This window comes from Sparus aurata, chromosome 8, assembly GCF_900880675.1.
Source record: "Sparus aurata chromosome 8, fSpaAur1.1, whole genome shotgun sequence".
In the NCBI taxonomy this organism is placed as follows: Eukaryota; Metazoa; Chordata; class Actinopteri; order Spariformes; family Sparidae; genus Sparus; species Sparus aurata.
The window spans coordinates 10,355,296-10,367,348 of record NC_044194.1 but is presented as its reverse complement, the minus strand read 5'-3'; the positions used below and the strand labels follow the sequence as shown (position 1 = coordinate 10,367,348).

Here is a 12,053-nt window from a genome sequence, read left to right as displayed (position 1 = left end):
AGGGTGTACATGAAACCGGATATGGTATCTCTTGATCTGGTCTGTTACAAAACAATTCCCACAGTTATGAGATCAGTTTGATGTAAGCTAATAAAGAGCGAGTAATCATCCCCTCAAGGTTTGAGCAATTCAGGCTGTGAAAGTCCAGGACTTATGGATTTGCGGTTTGTGGACCTACCGGAGCGCTTGTCTCTGATGACCAGGTTCCTTCCCTTCTTTAGGTTGATGTTCAGGAGGTATCTCTGGACCGGGGCGGGTAGTTGGGAGTCGGGCCCGGCCGCTATAAGCTGCAGGGGAGAACAATTCACATTTACAGGCAGTCTAATAACTGATGCTTGGCATACTTCAGCGGGCACAGCAATGTTCAGCGAGTACTCACAGAGTTATCCAGAGGATCTATCACACTTTCGTCAAAGAAATCAGCCTGTTCACTGCACATCTGCACGGAGAGAAGTCGTGATGACATTTGAATGAAACATCAGAAGGCAAACAAAATATAGTACAGTCAAGCTGAGATAGCTAGGTGTGTGTATCACCCTGTGGTTCACATATTTATGATGTTTATCCATTTCAAGTATTCCCCATGACTATAGATTATGTTTTAGTAACACTTTATTGTTAGTAAGTGGCCTATTGGCTCTTTATTGGAAACTATAAAGCACTTAATGATGCTATTCTACACTTACTAGGCCATTAGAGTTCACCAGTAGAGACTGTGTGTGTTAATAAGTGTAAACTACAAGTGAATTACTAATGAGCAGGACCTCAGTTAAGAATGGGGAACATATTAGATGGACTTGATAGAATTATTAGGACAATATTAAGACATGTAGCTTAGGAACAGACCATATTTCTTAAATCAATATTATTACCTGGAATACATCAATATTATTGTGATATTATTGTGATACTATTGTAATGAATGTACAGCTACTTCTTTACCTTCTATCAAAAATCCATAATTAGGAAGTAAATTGAGAGAAAACCTTCAGCTTAAAAGCCAAGCAGTTGTAAAATAGCCTCATGCAGAATCAGGCATTCAATAAATTGGTTACAATGACTAATACAGAGCCATGGCGGTGCTAGTTACATATATATGCTATTGAGGAACTAGTGAATGGTAAAAATGTGGACCTCAAAATAAAATGTGACCCATGCTGTTAGTGACACAGCTACTGTGGATGCAGTCTGTAAATGCTACTAGCAGACAGTGGAAGGAGTCAACAATAAAGCAGAGTCAGATGCTAATCAGTCATTTTGTTTCCACAGCGTCATTGTGTTTCTGACTAGTAACACAGGTTTCCGACTGGTTTCCTCGTCTAACAGGCGTCCAGACAGGAGATGATACAATAGTCTTAGTTTCACACGTACCCGAGGGCCGTGTAAAGCCAAGTCCCAGGTGGTCATTTTACATGTAACACCAACCATCTGAGGGATGCTTTTGATATGTTGCACCAGCGGACTGAATAGTCACTGTCACAATGGCGATGTACATTGAATATGCACTATGTCTATAAAACCACAAAACTTAATCTTTGGGCTTACAAAAGGAATGTGGATTTCATGCTTTTCACCGTATTAGAGGCTGTGGACAACTCTCAATGTAACAGCTGAAGTGTGTGAAAAAAACAACCCGCAGTATTCAAAAGTGAAAGTTCAAAGCTACAATGACGGAATATGTTATATATGTTATTTTCAGTTATTGTGGTGTTGCTTTATATTTATATCCGCAACAGCTCTTTTGTTTTTATTTTTTAATTCCTTTATTTAATCACACAACATGTTTTGGACGACCTAATTGTGGCACTGGAGCTTGCATACTTTGATTTTACTCCTTCAAGATCATCTAGGTTTCATCATCTAACACTAGGGGCTCTATGGATTACTCTATAAGCACAGGACTGGATGAGTTAGTCACCATTTGACATCTGCAACTTTTAAATATCATAGTCTAGAGTACATGCAGACTACGATTAAGAACAGGATCGTCTGACTATCTTCGTGGTTATAAATACCTGTACAGATACTGACCTCTCCTATGTCTTCCAGGGTTTCCTCACACTGGGCCTCTTGTAGCAGAGCGTCATCTGTGGTGAACTGTCTCATCATAAGGGGAGAGGTGGGTTCTCGGTCCAGTTCCTCCGAGTCTGTCGTCCAGGGCATGTTGACCTGCTCCTCGCTGGGAGAACCACAGGCAGAGTCCAGAGAGGTACGGTCTGCACTCTCCAAAGGAGTTCCCAGAGTATCTATTATCAGAGGTGTTCTGTTTGCAGGAGCTTTTTTGGTTCTCGGCGGAGTCCCTTTATCGGAGGCTGCCTTTCTCTGCTCAAATGATGTGGGCCTCTTTTCTGTGTTAGGGTACATCTGCTCTCCAAGCGAGCTCGCTCTAAGCAGTGCGGCAGAAACTGCACTTGACCGAACTCTGTCTGCCGGGCTGTCTTCACCGTGGAGACTCTCTCCGTCTACAAGGTCTGGCCTTGGTGAGCTGGTGGTAACAGACCTCGGTGCAGGAATAGGGTCAAAAGTAAATTTCGGTATATTAGCCTTGGCTTTTTTATCCACTTGTGCATACAAGCCTTCTAGAGGCACTTTGTCCTCCAAGCCTGAATTTATCACATTTCCTGTTCTCTCATAAAGCATCTCTGCTGGTGCATTCATTCTATTCAAAGCGGCAGGTGTGTAATCTGTTGGCACTCTGAGTCCAGTTACCGAGGCGGAATCCGTCATTTTGTCTGTGAAATATGCTCCGTCGTTGATGGAGCTACTTGCCACAGAATCAGTATCGCTGTGACCAGAGGACATGTTGAAGAAGACAGCGTCAGAGGCAGCAGACACCAAGCCATGACCCGAGGAGTGCGCTTCACCTGGCACGAACCTGAGGTCTGGAACGGAGATACTGCGCCGATGGGCCAGCCTCCTCCCCTGCTTGCTCAGGGGCTTGTTCCGTGGCTTCCTTAGGTTGGGTAACTTAGTTTTGAGACGCAAGTTCTCCAAGAAGTTCTTTTTCTTGACTTCCATCCTGAGTGATACCTTTCAGATATACATAAAAATAAAACCGCGATTATCCAGATGCTTCGTGTTACCTGTGTGAAGGCAACACACTACCACAACAAAATGTAAAATGCACTACAGGTACTGGTTATGGTCATAAACACGTCAAAAAAGGGGTTGTCCAAACTCACACTTAGTTTTGAGCAAAAAACATAAAACCTCTAAACACATTTTGCTTCGGTGTTTGGTGATTTCAAGTCGGACACTTTGACCCAAATAATATTTGATGAAGCACAATTTAATCTTCCAATTTACATAGTGTCTTTACAGGAAATGGCATTGAAAGTGGGTGTAAAACGTAAAAAAAAAAAAAAACAGTGGTGAGATATGCACTTTAAAGATGTGCTTTTCAATGTAGGGCGCAGGGATTCCCAAGGGTTCTTGCAGGGGTTCCAGGGGCCCAGCAAAAAGGGGGAAATATATTCTAACTATAATTAACTATAATTCATTAGTTACACAACAACACCATGTATGAACATTTCGGTCATGTGCTTTATACACTCTCTGTAATAAAACAAACAAAAGAAAGCAAAAATTATTTTCATACTGGGGACTTGTGGACTTCTGTTCAGGGGCCCTCGACCTGAAAAAAGTTTGAAAACCACTGCTTGAAAGACTTTGTCATCATTGTGACTGCAACGACTATCTCGTATCTGATATCGGAGATGTTCTGGCTGCAGGAGCTTTACTGGTTGCTCTCCAACTGAGCTCGCTCTGAGCAGCGCTGCAGAAACAGCACTTGAACAAACTCTGCCTGCTGGGCTGTCTTCACCTTAAAGACTCTCTCTGTCTACAAGGTCTGGCCTCGGCGAAAGAGCGAGTGCGCTGGTAAAAACAGACCTTGGATAATCTTGGATTAATCGATTCATCATTTAGTCTTTACAATGGTCAGATATGCTCCTCACAATCTCCGGGAATCTAGAGTGACATCTTTAAAACTGTTGTCTCTTCGCCCGACCAACAGTCAAAACCCAGCCCTCTGTCTTGACTTCTGTTTTAAAACACAAACAATGCTAAACTACGTGCGGATCAGCTAACCCAAAGATAAGACATATCTTAACATCAGAAGTACTAGAACGTATACAAAGAAAACATCATACCCTACCTGTCTGGTTAAAGTTTACCGAACAGCTCGACAAAGCCACGCAAAGAGTCACTCTGTACCGAGAGCAGCAGTAAATATCCAGAAAGGCAGCTCAACCATCCTAACTATGATGGAACACAACACTAACAAGTAGTTAGTATACTTTCCTGATTCTTGAAGACAGCTTTGAAGAGAAGTGATTGGTGGAGATGCCGAACTGGGTGAAACTCGTCGTACCAGTCCGACGAGGTGAGTTTCAACGACTTCGAGAATGCCACAGCAATGTGTTGGGACCTACCCAGGCTGTCGTCTGGGTGACTCCACATACAGTGTGACTTTAGGTGTGCGTGTAAAGAAAAAAAAAAATCTTTGAGTATCGAGCATATAAAGACGCCGTGGAGGGAGATTAAACGCACACTGAATCACTGAAACGATGATGAATCAGCGGCTCACAGTACAGCAGGCTGGACAGGCTGTTTATTGCCTGCCTGCCTGCCAGTCTGCTTATTGTTTATTTGAATATTCGACTGTCTATTTACATTTGCGAGGCTATTTGTCTCTTTTAAGACTCGCATGCTTTACATTTCCTCGAGTATGCGTTCTCTTATAGGTCCAAGTGTTTGAGAAACGTACTTAATGCCATAATCTAGCCTAATTCTACAGTACAACTGTCCTCCTTATCTGTCCAACACGGTCCCAAAATACTGCTGATGGATTCCACAACATGACTGAGGCATATGAAATGTTGGCTATCTCTTCATCTTGTCTCATCCCCGATCTTCATTGCGGATCTGGCACTCGGCGGCTGCCTTGTCATACCAAACTCCATTTCTCTCACACAGCCCCATATTTGTTTACAGTGGAACATGGTTTAGCCTAAGCTCGTCAAAAGTGAGCATTTGTGTTTGCAAAGTATAAACTATAGCTTTCTGTCCACACATACAAGCCAATGCGACAGACCCACTGGTGTTCACTCCCTCTCCCTGTCTGTGCCGAAACAGTGGAGACTATATGACAACAGATGTGTTTGAGTCTGGACTCAGTCTTGTTCAATATTTGCTGATGTCTTAAGGAGATCAGGCCCACATGAAAGAACCCTAACTTGGCTCCCAGTTGAAAGGCAGGGCTGGGGGATCCGAACAGGGCAAGCCCCTATGGCAGGTGGCCTGTCGCCCTTCTTCTCACACAACTCAAACAGCCCCAAAACCCTGCTTGGTTACTCTACACATGCACACTGGACCTGTTCCAGCTTGCAGCACAGCTGGTCTGACGGACGGAAAAAGCCAAGAACATGCACTTGGGGACGGATATAGTGAGTGATGCACATGCAAGACTTCACACTAAAAACAACATGAAAGATGGAGGCTGTCAAATACACATCTGACCTGAAACACCTCGTTCGCCTCGCCGCAAGTCAGTTTAAATTGTTCATTCATGATTTAGTATACGAAGCTTAAGCATTCAAAATTCCACTTAGGCAAACAACTGTAAACAGGCTACTTTTGCCTCAATTAAAAGTTGAAGTTAAAGCTTGAACTTGAACGCGTCGTATTTTACGAGTACTGAATGTTTCGTGACGTCATGTAAAACCCCGCTGTTTAAAAATTAACACACTATGCTCATAACACAAGTCACTCCAGAAAAAGTACGTGAAAAGTCAAATTATTATCCTTTTAAAAGGAGTCAGAGAGTCGCTGAATGGTATTTCGTAGCTTTTATAGCAAAGCATGTTTTACTATTTTATTTTCTGAAATATGCGTCTCAGAAGTTGATGAAATTTGAATTATTATGGATATTTCATGTCGGGTTTCACGTCCCTGACCTGATTCACCAACTTACCTTCACCTCGTCTTCCAACATGTCTCAACAGGCCCCACAGAACTGTGTAATGTATTGTATCACAGTGCCTCCTGCTGGCGAGAGTGTGGAAATACATGAGCTCGTCCTCAAAACTGTTGTCATAGAGGAAATATCTCTAAATCACCTGTGAAACACACATTATCCAGATCATGTGCTGTCCAAAATCTTATGATCTTATGACAACTAAAATAGATGAATAAATCAACACCAGAAAAAGCTGGGCTAACTTTAAACTGTTATTGGCACCAGTGGTGGAAAGTTACTCAGTACATTTTGTTTTGTCTGACTTCTTATAACTGATTTTGCTTCCAAAACATTTGATGAGCTCATAAAATATCCCACATTGTTATAGATGTGAACCCTAACCCTAACATTTGAATACTTCTTAAGGATTAAAGCATCTAATATACAATTTACTTAGGTATCAAAAGTACAAATGAAAGTAAGTGTTAACATGCATGTACATGTTGTTTGCAGAGTGGTGGATCACTTATTGGCCTCGTCAATTATAACATCAGAAATTCTGCATTTTTTAACTATAAAATGATTTTTTTTTTTTTCTGATAGCCAATAAAATCACTTTAAAAATGCCCTATGTTGGCTTTGATACAGCGTGCAATCTGCAAAGTAACTAGTAAGCTAGTAAAAAATACAATATTTGCCTCCAAAATGTAGTGATGTGGAAGTTTAAGATGCATAAAATGGAAATACTCAAGTAAAGTGCCTGAAAATTGTCCTTGAGTGCAGTATTTCAGTAAATGTACTTAGTGGAAGAGTAGACCAGACAGTCTTCTTTCACAAAGTCAGTGAAACCCAATGTGTGATAGACAGTGACAGTGTACCTGCCGAGGCATGCAGTCGATAAAAATGCATTTTCGAGTCAGAGTTCAAAGATGAGCGGACATCGAGTTGAGATTGAGCATACACTGAGGTGTTTAATAAAGTTGACAGTTTCTACTGTTTGGGACTTCACAGGAGAACAAATTCTATGTAAGAGTCGTTTACTTCATTTTATACAGAATAAGAGAGATAACCTAAATTACACATTAAAAGCCAATATTTGTACTTTTGTGAAGAATACAAATTTTGTACAACAATATCTAGCATAGTATCTTAATTGTTTAATAAAAAGTTCACTTGAATATTTATCGTATGATGAAAATAAAATAAACACATTCAAGGGAAATAAAATGTAGATTAACTTAAAACCTCTTTCGACTTTTGAAAACAAATAATTTCATTATTGGCAACAAAGTCCAGCTTGTGCCGCCAAACGGTCCGAGCGCTCAAACCGAAAACAGCTTTTTTTCTTTAGTTAAGTGAACTATCAACTACAAACACTTACCAAACACATAGTTCTGTTTATAAAAGCCATGAAGCAAAAAGCGGTGTACTCTTACACAGCAAAGTGAAGAAAGTCCTCTACAAAGGTTTCCTTGATTTTACTCTTTCCGTTCACATTCATCAGTTGTGCACAATTTGGAACAAAGACCAAAAAAAACGAGACAAAGTGTATCACAGTGCATTCACCGCGCATTTCAATTATTTTGTTGCTGTTGTTGCTGTGTGAGTCTTCTCTGAGAAAGAGGCAGGTCTGGTCAACTTTGAGTGATGTCTGTGTGAGTGTGTGTGTGTGTGTGTGTGTGTGTGTGTGTTTTTTTAACCGAGAGAAAATAGAAGAAAAAGTGTTTTATAATTTTTTTTTCTTTGGGATAAGGCATTTCCTAACTGTGCATATACTGTAGATAGAGAAAACTACAAAAATTCCCTGATATGTTACCAAGTGCTAAAGTGTGTGCTCAACTACGAGGTGGTGCTGCCGAGACGGGGCAAGGCAGGCTGCTTTTTTTTTTTTTTTCCCGTTGTAGTCATTTATTATTGCTATTTTACCCAGCTGCGTTAGGCTGGATTACATTATGGATTACTATACATTATGTAAAGTATGTCTACCAATGTATATGAACATGAAGAGACTGCCCCCGGGGAGTATCCAAATTAATCATTTCATAAAATATATCATTATGTGACTCGTAGTCCAGCGACCTCCAGCTGTGGCACTTCAGGATAAAGAGGCTAACAGTCGACTCTCAGATGCTCTTCTTCCCTCATGCTTCATGGACCAAGTGTGACCTGTAGTGACATCATTAGGGGCTGAAGCTGCATAGATTTTATATATGTATATATATATATATATATATATATGTATACTGAGAAATACCATGGAGCTGACGATGGGGGCGGCAAGAGAACAGAACCGCTCAGAGGCGCACGCAGCTTACGGCATGTCGCGGCGAATGCAGAGTGATACCTTTTTTCTCTCGTAACAGCAAAACTTCTCGTACAAATGTGTGCAATCCAGCAGTGAGATTGAAGTCGATTACATTTTTCCGTTGTTGGCGGTTGCTATGAATTAGCTGCTGTAATTTATTTTGCTTCCGTGATGATGGGAGAAGAAAACAAGTCACAGCCCCCCCCCCCCCCTTTTATTTTTTGTCTTTTCGCCTTCTGCCTCCCTCCGCATACGTGACTTCATTGCCTTCAGGTTTTTTTTTTCCATTTTTCTGGGTTTTCCTAAGGTTCCTACACCTAGAGCAATCCTACTAGTAACAGGGCGTCGATATAAGATACAATTTCTGGGTCCGATTAAGGAAACACATGAGTATTTTCTTTTGTACATGACATTTCAAGTAGACTGCGATATTTACAACCACATACGGGCAACAGGCGTGATCAGTCCCGCTCGAAGGACAGCAGCCGCTTTCGACCACATTTTTTGTCTTCTCCTTGAATCCTACGAACCAATAACAGGATAGTGGAGAGGGCTTGAGAGATGGCATGTCTTTCAATTCGAGCTACACGCGGTAACAATGGATTATTTTTTTCTGTGTGGGGCTGGGACCTTGGGTTCTGAATGTTGGCAGTGTATTCAGCAGCTGCTGGTATACAACTAACACAAGCTAACAATAGGAGGGCAGAAAAGAAAAAAACCCATTTCCCCTAGCCTTGTGGTCATCCTTCACAATTTGTGTGATATTAGTGGAAACTTCAACCTCACAGCATTGTTGTTACAATGTCTTCAGGACAAACAGTGACCACTAATAAAGAGAGGGAAAAAAACAAAACAAGTTGACCACCTGGAACTAAAAACACACGGGAGGTTATGTTCAATTTAGAAGAGATTACAGTGAAAGGAACAAAATAGCAAATATCGACCAGTGAATGATCTACTTTTTTTTTTAAGGGTCTACTCTTGTAAACTTGGCTGTAATCCACAAAAATATACTTTTCCTCGAAAACGGTGGTCGTACAGTACATTCAGCATGTACTCACACCCCCGGCGATATATATTAAAGTCGTTATTTACACAACAGAAAAAAAGAAAAGAAAACGTTTGGCTCAAATTTTTTTTTTCTTTTTTTTTCAATTATACAAACAGAACGGCAAAATGTTCATGGCTTTAGATATCGATTCAAGATCTGCTTTTACATGACCAATACAGCACGATAAAAAATAAAACTATGACCGAAAGAGATGGCGCCTTTGAGTGAGTTGTTAGGAAACCGTAGCAACTGTACAAAACAACACAAAAGAACAGCTTTGGCTTATATTACTGATGAACTGTTGCACAAATGTGAACACGTTTGATTTTTCTCACCAGTTCAACTGGACAGGTTCGCATTATCTTAATTGCACATTTATATATCCTACTCTTTTTTTAAATTATAAAATGAATAGTATGTCATTATTGCGATAAATTCTGTTGCTATTTCGTGTTTCTTTTAGCTCCGACAGTATTGTTTCATGTGTTCGCTAAAGTAGTCTCAGCTGCTGCAGTAAGTTACTGTGTGATCAAAAAACTCCTACCAATTGACTCCGTGTGTCTCCTGATGGCCTGGATCGATTAAATTAGAAGAGGCCACTCGAGATAAAGGTCTTGTGTGGTTACAGCATGATTTTTTTTTTCTTTTAAAAAAAGATCGTTCTTGCGGTGAAAACGTCGTATGTAAGGGTCCTCAGCCGGAAAAAGCGACACGACTTCCTCTGATTGTTTGCAACTTTGCGAGCACGACAGCAATACAGCAACTACATGTAAGTGTCTGACTAGACCAGTGACTACAATAACCTACCGCCTACTCTTTAACAATTTCTCTCTTCTGCAAACGTCATCTGAATTGCACCGAGTACCTGATACCATCTGCTTGTGCACTTAATTCAGTCCAGCTAACCGAGATTTTGTTTTTTTTCCCCGAAATCTTACTGTATCAGTTTGAGAATTTTACTTTTAGATATGTCCTGACGCGCCTTAAACACGTCTTCCGCTCAGTCTTACAAATTGAAATGGAGTTGAATAATAGTATCATAATGATAGCTCTAAGGACCCTTGCTCTTTCTGTTATCTCCATGTCTAACCCCTCCCGCTCTCTCTGACTGGCTGGTGACTGGAGGCCTGACGCGGGCTCTTTATGTCACCCATGTGTCCATGCGCAAGCGCTTGACTGAGGGGCTCTCCCTCTCCTCAGAGCCGGCGGGGGGTCTGCCCAGTCCCAGCGGGGAGTGGAAGTCTGGCCGGTGGTCCTCACGGTCGCTGCCATCATACGAGCTACAGGAGGAGCTGAGGCTGTCGGCAGGTGAACGTCCCAGGACTTCCTGTCGGCTGGACCCTTGCTGCAGCTGCTGATGGGCGAAGCCGGAGGGGGTAACACGCTCCCGCGGCGGCGAATTGGGCTCCGACTTGATGTTTATGCTCTGGCTGGTGTTGATTGAGAGGTTGGAGCCCTGAGGTAGGTGACCTCCACCACTGCGGGGAAGATAAGCATGACATTTTTTGTGTTCAGTCTTAAAAACAAAAAAAAAAAATGAGACGACAAATGTGAGGTGCAACAATGTGAAAAAAAAAAAGAAGAAGAAAGAAAACGGGAATATGTAGATGTGTGATTCAGCATGATATCGCAGAGCACAGTGGGTGTTGCTTTTATGCGAGGGCGTCTGGAGAGTGTGCCTTTGTTTGGAAGTGTGTTACTCACACCAAAGAATTAAGAGCTGCCTGGCCTAGTTGATGCTGTTGCCATGCCGACATGGAGCCCAGTGCGAGCCCGGGAGAGCTGAAGCCCTGTAGGGAAGAGATCTCTGCACTGCTCAGGGAGAACTCTGTGAAAACAAAAGCAAGCCACACACGGTGAGAAACTCGCTCACATTTCAGCTACAACACCGTGTGCCACTGAGAAAAGAGCAGGAACCGACAGCGTGTAGTACAAACAGTCACGGCTCAGGCGCTTGTTTTCCCCGGGTCCGAGGGGAGAGCGAGGCCAGACTCACCAGCAGGGTTGTAGGAGGTGGGCATGCCTGAGTAGACCAGGCCCTGTGGGGGTAAGCTGGGGGTGGTGACAGACACTACAGGAGTGGCCAGCGGCTGGGTGGACTGGGAGCTGCTTATCCTCTGAGTGTTCTGCAAGACACACAAAACGACACAGAAAACGGATGAGCCCCAAATAAACCACTAATCCTTATACATGAGTGTATTTGCTATAATTTATCATATTCAATTTTTTTTAGATCCCTAAATGTCTTGAATATTTCTAAGTTGCCATTTACTGTACATGCTTTCGTTATCAGGAATGTAGATGTAATAAAGAGAGCTGCCACCAGGTGGTAGTGTCGCTTCATGGCAGCCAATATTCGGCTCTCTTGTCCTCACTACTGACTGTATCTTTTGACAAATAAATGTAATGGGAAAATACAGAAAACAGCATTCAATTAGTGATGGATTTTCGGATGTCAGTCCAGATATAGTTTACTAAATGTATTGGGACTTCACCCCACGTTAGACATGGTTACTATGCGTTTTCAGTAATCACAGTGAATAATTCACTTCCACCACCATTTTTAAGTGGACGACTGACAGTTTTAGTCAGTGCAGAAATCAGGAGAACCGACATGCAGCTTCAGGCAGAGGCAAATTATTAATCAGATTTACTATGAAGTGTTTCGTGATTTTTACTTTTGTTAGACACGAAAAAAAAAAGGGGAACACAGGCACAGTGACGGTGCAGGTGAGGAA

General features: G+C 41.9%; 2 protein-coding genes across 9 annotated transcripts in view; both read right to left on the bottom strand.

Annotated features, from left to right (window-relative positions):
- The window catches only part of mctp2a (multiple C2 domains, transmembrane 2a), a 35,625-nt gene extending 29,606 nt beyond the window's left edge, over window positions 1–6,019 (bottom strand). For 2 of the 3 annotated variants that reach the window (XM_030424609.1, XM_030424610.1), the window contains exons 1-4: window positions 5,975–6,019; window positions 2,032–3,030; window positions 380–439; window positions 179–287 (exon numbers count right to left, since the gene is read on the bottom strand). In XM_030424609.1, coding sequence (XP_030280469.1) covers window positions 179–287; window positions 380–439; window positions 2,032–3,030; window positions 5,975–5,995 — 1,189 coding nt within the window. In that variant the 5' untranslated portion in view covers window positions 5,996–6,019. Of the gene's footprint in view, window positions 1–178; window positions 288–379; window positions 440–2,031; window positions 3,031–4,156; window positions 4,469–5,974 lie in introns of those variants that run through there. The other variant, XM_030424611.1, reaches the window with a different exon arrangement.
- Window positions 6,020–6,904: 885 nt separating this feature from the next.
- Window positions 6,905–12,053, bottom strand: part of mef2aa (myocyte enhancer factor 2aa) — a 73,864-nt gene continuing 68,715 nt past the window's right edge. For all 6 annotated transcript variants that reach the window (XM_030425277.1, XM_030425279.1, XM_030425281.1 and 3 more), the window contains 3 exons: window positions 11,312–11,441; window positions 11,020–11,143; window positions 6,905–10,793 (listed from right to left, as the gene is read on the bottom strand). In XM_030425277.1, coding sequence (XP_030281137.1) covers window positions 10,457–10,793; window positions 11,020–11,143; window positions 11,312–11,441 — 591 coding nt within the window. In that variant the 3' untranslated portion in view covers window positions 6,905–10,456. The remainder of the gene's footprint in view (window positions 10,794–11,019; window positions 11,144–11,311; window positions 11,442–12,053) is intronic.